Source organism: Cygnus olor, chromosome 5 (genome assembly GCF_009769625.2).
Source record: "Cygnus olor isolate bCygOlo1 chromosome 5, bCygOlo1.pri.v2, whole genome shotgun sequence".
Taxonomy (NCBI): Eukaryota; Metazoa; Chordata; class Aves; order Anseriformes; family Anatidae; genus Cygnus; species Cygnus olor.
This window is the reverse complement of record NC_049173.1, coordinates 59,833,767-59,847,844: the sequence shown is the minus strand read 5'-3', so window position 1 is coordinate 59,847,844 and position 14,078 is coordinate 59,833,767. Positions and strand designations below refer to the sequence as shown.

The 14,078-nt window shown below is 36.0% G+C and overlaps 1 protein-coding gene across 1 annotated transcript in view; it reads right to left on the bottom strand.

The window, feature by feature from the left end:
* Nucleotides 1-13,647, bottom strand: part of SPON1 (spondin 1) — a 350,491-nt gene extending 336,844 nt beyond the window's left edge. Inside the window, exons 1-3 of the mRNA XM_040559905.1 lie at nt 13,556-13,647; nt 4,817-4,869; nt 605-710 (exon numbers count right to left, since the gene is read on the bottom strand). Of these exons, the coding sequence (XP_040415839.1) occupies nt 605-618 (14 nt within the window). The 5' untranslated portion in view covers nt 619-710; nt 4,817-4,869; nt 13,556-13,647. The remainder of the gene's footprint in view (nt 1-604; nt 711-4,816; nt 4,870-13,555) is intronic.
* Between the last annotated feature and the right edge of the window lie 431 nt (nt 13,648-14,078).

Genomic DNA, 14,078 nt, shown 5'->3' with positions numbered 1-14,078 from the left:
CAAAAACACAGCTTATGAAGCCCAAGTAGCAAATATTACATTATCCCTTCTAAATGAAAGCCCAGCAACACAAAACCAGTGATAATGTAATTCAGATACCATAAACTGACCAATGAAATTTTATAATGATGTTAAATTGTTTTTCTGAGAGATATGGAACATTACTTTGACACCCACCCCCCACCCCAATCCTAAAGAAATGAGGATTATAACTTCATGCTGTTTATCTCTTCCAATAGCTTTGGAACACATTACTCAGTTTTAACAAAATTTGACAGAGGGATATGGCCTCAAAGATATTATGTTCCCACAAGTTTTGTGACACTAAACAGATGGGAAGAGGAGAGAGATCTTTATGTAATCACATTACATATCCCACTGAGAAAAAAGCTTCAGAGTATACATGTGCTTTGTTAAACTGTAGAGTGTTTCCAGGAAATACAACTTATGCCACAACCAGAGAAAAAACTTCAGGTGAAGCATATAAACAGACAGAAAACATGCACAGAAAGGAAAACGGCTCCCTAGTTCTGGCACTTATGAAGTTACTTGTTATGAAGGAGAGGCAGCAGCAGAAAAATCATGTTTATTTGTTATCTCCTACCTGACTTCGGACATTTCTACTTCCTAGGAAGCCTGATGACTTCAGTGGCAGAGATAGCACTGACAGGTTACACTTCACAACCCATTGGTGCTGTTCTTCAACATCACTGCTGTAAACAGAGATCAGAGCATGACTCTTACTCATTTTGGATTCATATATAATCTCTGAATATGTGGTTAGTTGGGAGGATTTTTTTTTTATTATTTTTTTTACAACTCATAACTGTATTCCTATATCCTATATATCCTATATTGTTTTTCTCTAATACTAGGACTTCAGCAACTTATGACTACTTGCAGGGTTTACAGTATACTTGAAGTGTCAATTCTGTATACTTTTACCCTTCTTTTTCTGACATTACTAATAATACTACTCACAATTTCTGTGAAGCTATTCTAATATATGCTATTTTTAAACAAACACGTAGGAGTCAATATGCCAGTGGAAAGCACAAGGAGTAACGCATTTCAGACATACCCTGTTCCACTGTAGGGAACTATCTCATGACCATGGGGGGCTCATAGCTGCCATTAGCTACCTACTGCAATTTATTGAAAAAAAGTCAACCTAAAACATTTCATTTCAGCATTAGTCTATGGAAGGTTGGATGATATGTATGTCAAGGCCAGCATACAGCTGAATCTCTGCAGGATTACACAATCAGATTTGGAGGGAACAAAATTTCCTAACACTTTATTATTTTTGCTTGGAAGTAAGCTGCATCTATTCCACTTTTTTTTTTTTTTTTTTTGACTTGCCCTGAATGCACCAAGATATAAAATCACCTCCTGCTTATTTGAGCTTTGCTGCATCTTTCTTGTCAACTGTAATTTCAAAGCAAACTCACTGAAAATAACCCAAAACTGAAAAAAGTATAAAAACAGAACTTAAAATTGCATTTAAAATAAGTACTGATATTCTCAAATTCAAACATGTTTATATTATAAGAGAGTTTTCTTGCATAGCCAGACAGTATTAAGATAAGTAACTATGTAGATTTTTCCTTTAACTACTCCACTGAAACAGGAAGCTGCCACAGCAGTGTTAAAGGAAACGTCTCCCACTTTGCACAAAGGGGAGGATGTTGTTAATTATTTGTTGATTATTAGCAGTTTATATGCTTTGCAAATTTCATCAAAGCTTCTTCTGTACAAGCTTACTTCTAAATGAGAAGCTCTATCATTTACATTGGTGTAACTCCCTGTGAGAAAAGTAGTTTTCTGCAGTTTAGCTGAGACTTTTCACATGCTAGATAATCAAAGCTAAACCATAAATAGCATTCTTAATAGTGTCTGCATGAGGAATGACAGTAAACAGTTACAAGACTCCAAATTCATATCGTAGGTGATAGCTTTGTAGGCAAGATTAGGAGGGAGTATCACCTAGGAAACAGACAAAAAATATGAAGTGTTTTGGGGACAGCCTGGCAAAGAAGACTGCTTAAAATGTGACTCTATTGAGTTAGACTAATAAAGTTCAATATTACTAATGACTTTCATATTGCATACAGGGAGATTATTCTCATATGCTTCTGATCTCTCTTTCTCTTAATATTAGGCATTTCTCAAAATTCAAATGTGCCCCAAAAACTTCCGGGAAAATGTGCCAACGTTCTTCAAATCCAATTTCATTCAAGTGTGTTGAAGTGTGCTTCATCTTTGAATAATCTGTTAAGGATTTTAAACTGTGTTTTCATTCTTTTCTTTCCAGTCAATGATAATTAAAAACGACTGATTACAGAATCAAGATGGCAAAAAAACATCTCATGGCCTACATGTGAAAAGCTAACTTTAGGAACCAGAAGGGAGCTGGAAAAAAAAATTTAAACAAAAAGAATATTTTGAATACTTAATAAAATCTGCATTTCTTAATGAATGCCATCAGACAGCTTCTACAAATACTGCTATACTACATACAGGATGAGTTACATAAGTATAATGCGATGTGCAAGTTCATTTTAAACTGTTTGATCTAGATACCATTTACAGATTCATTATACAGCTTGGAGCTCAATGTTAGTTAAGTTTTCCTGCTGCAAAGCACCTCACTTGGTGAGGATTCCACTTGCCATACGAGTACGAGGCTTGTCTTACACCGTTCTGGACTGAGCACGTTCTCTCCCTTTCACTCATTGTGTTTAACATCTACGGCATTTAGAAAAGCTGTAGAACAGTAGTTCAGCATGATTCATATTCTGCCTTTGAAATGAAGAATTCTGAACATTTAATATATGGGAAGCATATGTAGTGAATGAAAAAACAGACTTGCTTCATTTTCAGTTGAACGGCTACTCTTCTTCCCATTCTGGCTAGAAAACTTAACTCTTATCAGGGTATATGTCTTCCTCTTTTAACATTCAAACTCTCTTACATGTCATCTCACCTGCTCTTGTCTGAAGGCTTTGCATGCTAAAGATTCTGTAGGTCTCAGTCTTCAACCTCTCTCATAACTAAAGGCATATCTTTGAAAGATAGCTTTATAAATGCTCTCAGCTGGGTAGTCTCTCCTCAGGATTAATGTTGTTTCAAAAGCAACTGCAGCACTTCTGCCAGCAGAAGACAAATTTTCTCTCTATTTTGAGTGTCAGATAAATCTTAAACACAGCTGAAGGCATTCAAGCCATCAAATGAGAGCACATACAGCACTTGCATAATATCAATCAGCATATGGCTAGCAGAGCCTGCTTGGGTCATAAGGGTGGATCTTCACAAAGTGAATGAGCACAGTTTGTTCAGATTTTTAGGCCTGTTTAAATAAAGATCTGTTTCAATTCCGGGACTAGTTATTTTCCTGTGTGAAGTCCTGGCAGCATACCATTTTCTTAGAAGCTCTAATTTGGAACAGTGTTTTTTCCCAGTGTTGGGAAAATCTCAAAGGCTTTGGGAATTTATTGAAGATTATATATGCACTTAAAAATTCAGGCAATTATTCCAACTGCCTGAGCTACCTGAGTTTGAACCATTTGTTCTTAGCTTTCACAAAAACAAGTGATAGGTATGTTTGTAGACTGTTTTTAAGAACAGGTATCTCTTACTAGTTGCTACTTTTTAATGAAGCCTTTTTCTTTCTCATGTTCTGTTCAGGAAATAAATTTGTAATTTATTTCTCCATAACCATATTCTTTCCTGAAACTGTAAATGTGAAAAACACGCTTATTTGCTTTGCTAGACAAACTGTTTATTCCTAGATTTTTCTAAAACATACATTTGCACACTTTTGTGTCCTCCCTTATAATCTGAATTCAGCCTACAACTTTCTAAGCAAAATAACCTGTAAAAGAAATACTAGACCAAAAAGAAAGATCTTACTGTCTTCAGGGTAAGTGGTAGTACTTTACAGATTGAAGAGGAAGGAAGATACTGTTTGCCTTCTACTGTAAAACAATAATTACTGGCAAAAACTCTGCTTGGAGGCAGGAAAGGGATATACGCTTGTAAGCAGTACTTAAATCAGGAATGTGGTTTTGGATGCTACCTAGCTGATTGCTTTGAATTCCACTGCCTCTTCTCAGTGACATGCTGTATTCAGGACCTAGAGGAGTTCGAGAGGTTTATAGTAGCTGTGACTGGCTGGGAAGAACAGACAGGCAGAAGGGAGGGACTGAGCTCTATCCAAATGCACTGCTGAACCTAATGCCCTCGGCCTTGCACTGTAGCAAGAGCCTGGCTTGGGACAGGTAGAAATTACTAGTAGCAGTTTGTTTTATTCTAGCAGAAGGCAGCAAGGAACATAAGTGGATGTAATTAGTTCAGAGAATCCTGTGAGAGTCTTGGATCTTTCTCCAGTATTTCAAAACCCCAGTGTTTTCCAGAATTCAAGCCTGTGCAGAAACACATTAAGAAACAGGCCACAGTAAGGGCAATTTATGTGTAGGTAAGCCAGACAAATGATTATGGCAAATCTAGCCTTTGAAAGTATGCCAACCATCCAATTCTAAAATTGAGAAAGGAAAACTATTTTAATGTTTAGAATGTTATTATGCTTGTCTCTAGGAAAAATGTCAATTCCTGCTTAGTAAATCTGGTTTTGCATGGATTCAGAATAATACCTTTGATTTTGTCTGATTCAAACAATGGGACTGCAGGAAAATACTATCACCAAAACTGCAGTTATGAGTACATCTTATGCAAATGAATTACAGTCCTAAATTCTTCCATCAATTTTCTATCTCTCTCCCAAAACATTTTCCTAACTATTGATTTCCCAGACTACCTCGTTGCCTCAGGAACAGCTTAGTCTTTTGATGCAGGACACAGTCAATCCAGCTGTAATTAAAAGAAACAAGCATTTGAGGAAAGATGGAGAAGGGCAAGATGACAGCCAACTGCTTAAGTACTTCCTAATGAAAGTTTGTGGTTCTTTCACGAAGCTGAAGACCTGTTTCCTGGATTATTGCTACAAACTAAGACATCTTAAATTGTTGGAGGCTTTTCTGACAATATACAGACAATTTTGTAGTATAAATCTTTGTATTTAAATCACTGTCCTAGTTACTGAGCATGCTGCAAGTTAAAATCTCATGCTACTTCTGTGGGACATCTCTCAGGTGATAGGGATAGCTCCTGCACGATGTTATGTTTTAGATAGATACAATTCCTACAGCTCCAACTGTATTCGTAATTTACATGCGCTATTTCCTGACCAGATATTTCTGTACACCTTACTGTTTTAGCAAAGAGATATTTTTGATTCTCGAAAACGAAGCATTTCTTGAAGGAATGAAGATGAAAAAAAAAATCCTCTTCCTTATTTAAATCACACATCACACCATATGTACTTCAAATAGTTCTGGATTACTGCAGAAACTTCCCTTCTTGTGGCTTGGGTACGCCCCCCTCAAAATCCCGTTTTTATGTGTGTACTCTGCAAGGCTATACACTACAGAGATCCTCAAGGCTGCTAAAATTTGGGAGAAGAATGAGAAAACCAAACAAACAAAAACCCACCACTGTCATACCAAGCTAAGCAGACAAGCTTACAGAACTAAGCTGCTGTCAACATTTGAGCTGATCCATTTTTAAGGTAAGGGTACACAGGCTGGCTGATATACCCTAAGCTACATGTTGAATTAAAAGCATTTTACTGCACTATTCCTGTTGCTTACTTTTAAAGCATTAAATTAAATCCTAATAAACCTCTAACTATGTTGCTTTATCACAAATTATTTTAAAAAATTCACGTATTCCACAATAAAATGAAATCCTTCAATTCATTGGCATACAAGGAGCTCATTTCAAATATTTACCGAGGAATACGCCAGAAACATAGTTCAAAGGCATTTTGACAAATCAGAAAGGTTTTCCTAAAAAATAATCTCAAACATATGGTTCCTTTAGCTCATGCAATTTTGGAGCCAAGAATGAAATTGATAGCTAGAGAAGAATGAACAGAAAAAGCTGCAATCTTAATATGAAAATAAAATACCCGATGAAAAGATCAAGTTTCATTTCCATTAAGAAAGAAATTTGTCTTTAGCTCCAGTGGAAGCAGGAACAGCTTCCAAACAGTGCCAGTTTTCACTGATGCACAGCTTGATATTAGAGAGACAGTAAGGAAGACATAATGTGCCACAGAACATTAGATTTAAAATGTGCTTTCTATTCGCTGCTTATTTTTAACAGTCCACCTTGGATCCAGGCCTAAATAAGACCCCTTAAATCTTGTGAGCTAAAAGAAACAAACAGAAAAAGCTGTGGTTTTAGAATTAGGTTTGATAATTAAACTTCTACTTAGTCTTGTCATGACATCACGACAGTTTTTCAGTCAGAAAAGACAGGCCTCCTCAGTGTTAGCTGTTATAGTACTACATTATGCAAATGTAAAGGCTTCCTCTTTACTCCGCCTTGCTTCTTTATGCCCAACAATGTTTTCAACTCATCACTCAGTGTCAGAACACATGCCAACATGTGTAACAACACATCTTCTGGAAAGAAAGTCTTCGTGTTTTCTTGCACCATCAATCATTTCTTACTTCTTGTAGTAAGATTTGAAGTTGATAACTACACTGGATTAAAAATGTGTTCTGAATAAATGTGGAAAATGAGAATTCCCTACTAGTTTTACAGCCTATTATGTAGTAAATTTTTACTGGTCCAAATCCAGAAAAGACAATACTACACTGCAGAATCTTCCCTAAATTATCGTGCTTGAACTTCCCCTAGCACATCAAGGAACCTGCTGGTGTTACAGCAGGAGAACAAGCACTTTAGAATAGCTAATCATGAATAGCACCTTTTCCGTCATGCCACCATCAGCTGTGCTCGGTGAGGTCTGCTTTTGGAGCAAGTTTTTTATTTTCATATTATTTATTTATTAATTGGAATAGTCCTGTTTGCTAAGTTCTGTGAAGACTGAGTAAAATATCTGCATAGTAATTGATAGTTGCTGCTGCCACGAGCCAGCAAGGTAACATGGCTACATCTGTGAACTAGTTTAGAAGACACATGCCCCCTTTTGCTCATCATAGTTGCTGGTTAACGCTTTTATTTTGCAGAAAATATGCTTCAATTGGGTATCTGAAAAGAACTCCTTGCACACTGCTGCAATTCATGTGTGGTTTTTTTTAATTGAAAATAAAGGTATTTTGGCAAAATGAATTTGTCTGATGCCTTCCTCAGATCTGCAGTGACATTTCTGTTCAGAACCAGGGGGAAGCAAGACTTTGATCAAGAGCCCATGAGCTACAGTATTCAGCTGGGATGCAAGTTCAATATCCTCACTTGTTAAGATCTGGAGACAGGCTCTCGCATCGTACTTAGCTATTTTAGTGTGATTTCTCTAATCTTTCACTGGAATAGCCACACTTTGAATAAATATTTACTGCGGTAGGAGTTGAATCTCCACATCAAAGTATTTTGAAGACAGGTCGTGAAGTCAGCTGGAAGAGGACAATAGCATCTTTAGTAAGGATGAAGCAATATATAGTTACATGGAGAAAGCCAGCAGCACTCTTTCTTTTGTTCATGGCAATAACCCCTCCAACCTAAATTTAGGATTTTGGCTACTCTTGTTCTACCCTTATCCCATGGTAGTTATAACAGAAGCTAGCCTGTATGCATTCTTCCAATCCCAAACATAGTGTTTTAGTCCTGAATACTTTATTTATGACCTCTCTAAGGAAACTCTCAAAGATCATAATACAGGTTGACAGAATGACTATTATCAGAATTTTAGGCAGACAAAAATCAAATGTTTCCTGAATAAAATGAAAACACGGAGAAGCTGCACAACATGGATTGGTCAGAAATTACTTCTGGAAGTACAGTTACAGGATCAATGGGTTTACCCAAGAACAGCAGCAAAGGACTTGCTTTTTCTCAGATCCAGACAACAGGGCAGCAGACAGTTTACACACAAGTTCTACAGCAAAAACTTCATGGTCTCTAAGCTTTGACCAGACTGCATTACCAGTTTACCAATACCTGGATCTGTATTGCATGTGCTACAAATTTCCCAAAAAACAGAAATAAGTAACCTAGCTACAAACCAATGCAAGAGTTCCTTTTAATGTAATTTTTCCTTTGAGTCCCAATTATTTATCTCTGATGTAAAATCTGCCTATTGCTGTTATCTCAAGCATCAGAATTGATCAGCTATAAAACTGAAAACCGAAAGAATTTTAGTCTTAAGCTCTTGACTTCAGTGGACTGCTGAAACTTCCAGTGTTTGGTTTAGTCTGGTTTCAATCAAAAAGATTTAAAAAAAAAAAAAAAAAAAAAAAAAGATTTTGGCAGAATAGATCCTCTCCCCTTACTTCTAGACCTGGACTAAAGATGATGTAGGTGTTTAAAAAGAAAAATTAAAAAGACTATGTACACAATAAATATATTAAGAGCCCTACAACAGTTACCTGCTTCTGCTGGAAACAGCAACACTGGCAGTCATGTGCAGGTAAAAATACAACAGTAAAGGGCAAGAGAGCTGTGAGCATACTATATTCATTCCAAGTTCCTGCTACGCATTTTATATGCAGCAAATTGCTATATTTAGATCATCTCTATTTTAGCATATCTTTAGTTTTATAAAATGTCTTGACTATTAAAACTTGCAGCTAGTTTTATAACTATAAAATCTGTGAAAAGTGGCTGACCTTTCTGGATGGCACTGCAAGCTTGAAAGCTCTGCTAAATATAGCAGTCAGCAATTCAAATTGTCAACCTAAATTCCATTTGTTCAATTTGTTATGTCATCTCATGGGTATTTTTTATAAAATTCAGAGATTCAAAGGCTCACATCAGAAAATATCATTCAACTAACTCAGCTTTAGTAAAAGAATACCATCTTTAGCTGTCAAGATGCTCGCGTTAGTTTTATTTTTCAAAAACCAGTTAGATTAAATTGGGTTTTAGAGTAAATTATTAAATCCTTTATTAACTCTATTCATACTTGTTCCAAAAACAGAAGAGATATTTACTAATGTTGGTAAATTGGTTATAATCTCAGTAAGAAAACTTGGTTAATAATTTCATAGTTTTTGCTGGAAGTATGAAATACCTTAGAGATGAAAAACATGAGATGTTTTAGAGATGTTACTGAAGTTGCCTGAGCTGTCATAGAAGCACTGATAATAAGAGTTACAGAATCCACTTAACAGCCACTGCAGATCTGACACAGTGCAGCTTAATTAGTGAGTCTGATGGGATGAGAGGTAACACTGTCAGCTCTGAGATGTGTTCCCATTATTAGCAAGGAAGTCTTTTACCTGACAGAATTAGGTATACCCTATTCCCAAGAGACATGCAGCACCCAAGCAAAGAGATTTTGGCAGATTCCTGCCAAAGCTGAGCAGGTACAAGAAGAAACTTCTAGGCAGTGGCACTGGTAGCCAAGGGGGCTCTCAAACCAGAACTGCTGTGGATAGAACACGGTAGTCACAATTATTTTGGCTTTATTCTGCCTCCTCTCTCAAACAACTGCAGAAGAAATTCAGACAGAAGTAGTCATACACCAGGGCTGCAAAACAAGAAATCAAGGGAACTGTTCCTAAAGAATCACAGTCCAGCACAGCTACACAGATGAGAAATTAAGAACAGTGTTCACACAGAACTGGAGATCAGGGTGTCTGCCATAAACATAGTGCTAATATTAAAAATTATTCCAGATGTGAATGGCTCTGTGGTCTCTGTTAACAGGCTATTTAAAATATAACATATATTACATGATATGATACAGCCATCATTCTTCATGTATTTATCCCTTTCCAGGGTTTTTGGGCAGGTTTCAGAAGAAGAAATGAGAACAAATCCATTATTTGGCTGGATACTTAAAACACATTCTGTATCTCATTTGTAGTCCCTATGAAATCAAGACATACAAGTGAAAAATTTTCCAGTTTTTCTACAGCCCAGAAGCCTCTCCCTGAATGCAAGATGTCTTTTCTTTCATAAGCTTTACTTCCAGCAAACAACATTCTTGGACTGTGCCTACTTACAGAACATTTATTCTTTTACAAGTCCCATAGTCATAACATAGTTCTATCTGAATGACAGTAAAATTCAAATACAGGAGAAATAACTTGAATTGTCAACAGATTTATCTAGCTAATAATCTGAGCATACGTTGTTAAAATATTGATATACAATAAAAATCTCAAAATAAAAGTTGTAAACTAATGGTAATAGATGAAGTCACAAGTTTAGATACTCAAAATTAAAGACATTTCTAAAATATATGACAGGCAGTAACTGGTAACTTCTCAGTGATAACACAGCAGGATGCAGTCAGAAAAAAGAACCTTGAAAAGGCAGAAAGATATTAAGATATTCTTTCTGATTGTGATATCAAACCTGGCTATATGTAGCCTTTTTTACCCCCTCCTCCACATTGCTTTTTTCAGGTATATCAGGAGGTCAGAGCACTTTCACCAGAGTAATTTCTAACAGGTATTAAAGTATTTTCCAATGGAGCATAATGGCCATACAGTCCCAAGATGAAGAGGAAAAGCGATCAGAAGTTCATGCTGGTTAAGTATTTGGCCTAAATTTGTCCAGCATCCTTTCTTTGCCTGTCCTGCTTGTTTTAACATGCTTAGAAAAGCTCAAATGACTATTTTTAAGTGGCTTCTATATTTCTACAGCTTTTATGCTACACATTCAAGATGTTTCTAGTAACATTACAACAGTAATCTTAGTATAGGATACCCTGACTTTAATAGCTTCATGTCTTGATATTCCCCATTGCATTGACCATTTTGAGAAAAAAAAGAAAAAGAAAAAGGAAGAGAGAGAAGAGAGGGGAGAGGGGAGAAAGAACGTTTTTCATCCTTATTTCCTTGCTCCATCTGTAAAGCTGAAGCAGTGTGGAAAAGAGACTATTAGAACAAAATGTCTATTAAACTGCGGAACAAAGCTCTGTAGGGGCCTCAGAAAACAACCCTTCTTAGGTATATTTGCTATGGATAACTTTTTCTTTTCTTAACCTGATTCTTACAATCTTTTTTTTTCCCTCTTCTTCCCCCTCTCATTTGAGTCACAGGACAGCACTATGAACTCTGTACTCCTCACCTCACCACTGCCTTCCACTCCTCGTCGTCCTGTCAAATCCCTGACCTTCCCACCAGCACCACTGCTGCCACCCCCAGTGATGCACCTCCAGTGCACTGTCCTCCATGCAGGACACTGACACCTCCACCTTCTAAGAGAGAGCTGGAAATGCCAGAGAGGAGCTCAAGATAATATACCCATGATGTAGTTTAGCCCATCCCAAACAAGTCCTGCTTAGAAAACTATACCTCACACCATCTATGGGTACAATTTACCAATGAAAACTAGTGAAATAGACATTCATAGTGAAACAAACTTCCTTCTGTTTCCCTGATCACATAAATCCCCCAGACAGCAGGACAAACAAGATTACACTACATAAGGAAAAGAAGCAGGTTCTAGATTTCTATAGGAGGGCATAATGGGAAAAAAAAATGATTACAGACAAGATGTTTCTGAAAATTACATCTCTTGGTAGAGTTACCAATGCTTCCTTTTTCAGACTCCTGGCACAACAGTAAATTAGCACCTATCAGTAGAAAAATACACTTTCTCCTTCCCGAAATATAACATCAAGCTGTTCCGTACATATGATAAGCATAGAGATCACATCCATTACAATAGTAAGACTAGATACTGAACTTTAATAAAGCACAATTTGGCAAATATATATTTTTGAGTCATCTGCATAAATAAAATACAGCAACTTCTTAAACTTAGCTTCAGCTTCAGATGAATTATACCAATACTAAATTTAATTATATTCATTATCTCCATATTACTTTATTGTGCCAGTGGTAGAAACTACAGTTAGAGCATACCTCATTTAAAAAAAAAAAAAAAAAAAAAAGCTTCTGGCTACTGAAACTTACATTCACATTATTCCCCAAATTGTATTCCATCATAATGACATTTGAAGTCAATTCTGAAAGAATTGCTATTGTTTGAATTACCCTCTCTTAAAAAGAAAAGATTACCAAAAGCATAATTAATCTGAAAGTACATCAAACAATATTTCTAGTGCTTATTGGTAGAGTATTAATGAGATTTACTGTAGATGAATTGGTAAAATTGGGAATAGCAGGTTCACAAAGCATTGCATTCTTGTGTTCCAGGAGATTTAAACAGACTGAACAACAATCTCCAGAATATAATTATGCAAATACTTGACTATTTTCACTTAGTTTAAGTTAACTCTATATTAAGCATGCTTTCAAGAGCAAGAAGTTGGATGTGAAATGTAATTTCTGTTTTGATATCAATATTGTTATCTTTGAATATCTGTTTAACAATAAGAGGCAGAATTGCTAAACACTTAACTTGTTTGCCATCTTTTAAATCAGTTTGGTTTTGCTTGAGAAAAAAAAATCCTTCCAGTCACTTTAGCAATATTAGACACAGTATTGTTGCAGTTTCATGTCACTGAGAAGTTTTAGAGGTGATAAAGGACTCATCCAGTAAACTGGAAGAAATGATGACTGCAGAGTTTCATACTTAAGGTGGCAAAGGTGGTGAAAATAACAGAACATGATGGATCTTTTTCTTTTCAAGAGTTACTGACTTAACTGCTAAATTTCAGTGGAGGTCCCACAGAATTCTAGTCATAGAAAATATGGCTGAAATGGGTCTTGAGAAGTCATTTATGTCTTCATTCCCATTTCAAGGCAAACAAGTCATATCCAAGCCCTTCCTAACTGGTATTTATCAACATTGACTTTAAAATATCTGAGAACAAAGAATCAAAAATTTGCTTTGCTGCCTTACTATTAAATAGTTGTTAACATTTATCAGCATCTATGTTGCTGCAATTGAAGCTTGTGTATGTTCTGCTAATTGTACACGTGGAGAACAAATTACACACTTCTGCTAAACAATCCCAAGTCACTAAACTTTGAGATGTCTTATTGCCTAGATTTCTAACCTTTTGGTTTTTGTTCTTTTGCTCTCTTCAGATGGTTCATATTTTGCTTGAAATACACAAGACATATGCTAGACATAATTGTGGCCTTATTAATGCTGTGCAAAGCAGGACATTATTTTACGCATCATCTAAGCTATAGTAATTTTAAAATACAACCCAGCATGGCTCCTGCCCTTCTTGCAATCACTTAGAGCTATAGAGTCACATTCAATTTACAAATCACTGTAACACCCAAATCCTTTCCTGAAGAACCGTTGTTAATCCATTTATTTTCCCCATCGTTATTGGTGCTGTAGTTTTCCCATTCACAGTATCTTGCACATACTGTTACTGCCATTAATATTATTTTTAAAATTACTAATCCAATTAGCAAAAATTATTTTACATTCAAATCTTGCTCTCCTGCACATCTGTACAACCTCTCAATATCTTAATTTCTCAATTATTATATCATTAATTTCTCAATATATTGAGAAATTATTTTAAACAATAATGGCACACTTCTGCAAGCAAAATAAACCATGTGAAATGGAGCAGATTTGGACTTACCAATGAACAGGCCTAGGGTTAGGAGTCAGATCTAAGTTCTTCCTCCCTCCACCTCCGTCACACATTCAGCAAGCAATGATGATTTATGCTTATTTTAGATGCCTTTCTGTCTGATGTAGACACAAAACTATACATATAAGACAATACTTATAAATTATATGCCAAGCAATTATTATGTTTAGATAATAAAACACAAAATTATTTTAAGGCCATCTGGATTGAACAGGAGAAAAAAAAATAAAGTTCTGATGGAGACAGACTAAAATTTTAAACATTCCACAAAATTCAAGTTTAGACTTTGATCCAAGATTTGGATCAAAAACCACACTGCTGCCAGATATCCTCACACCACATTTTAAGAGTGTTTTGAGACTGTTTTCTGAGTTCAAAACACTCCAATGGAGGTTTAAATCCATCTCTGTATAGACTTAAGTGCTTCCTGCATGAGTATGACTGAAAGCAGTTTCCTTAGCAGAGATCTATACAAATAAAAGTGAAAAGGAATCAAGATACGATGACACTC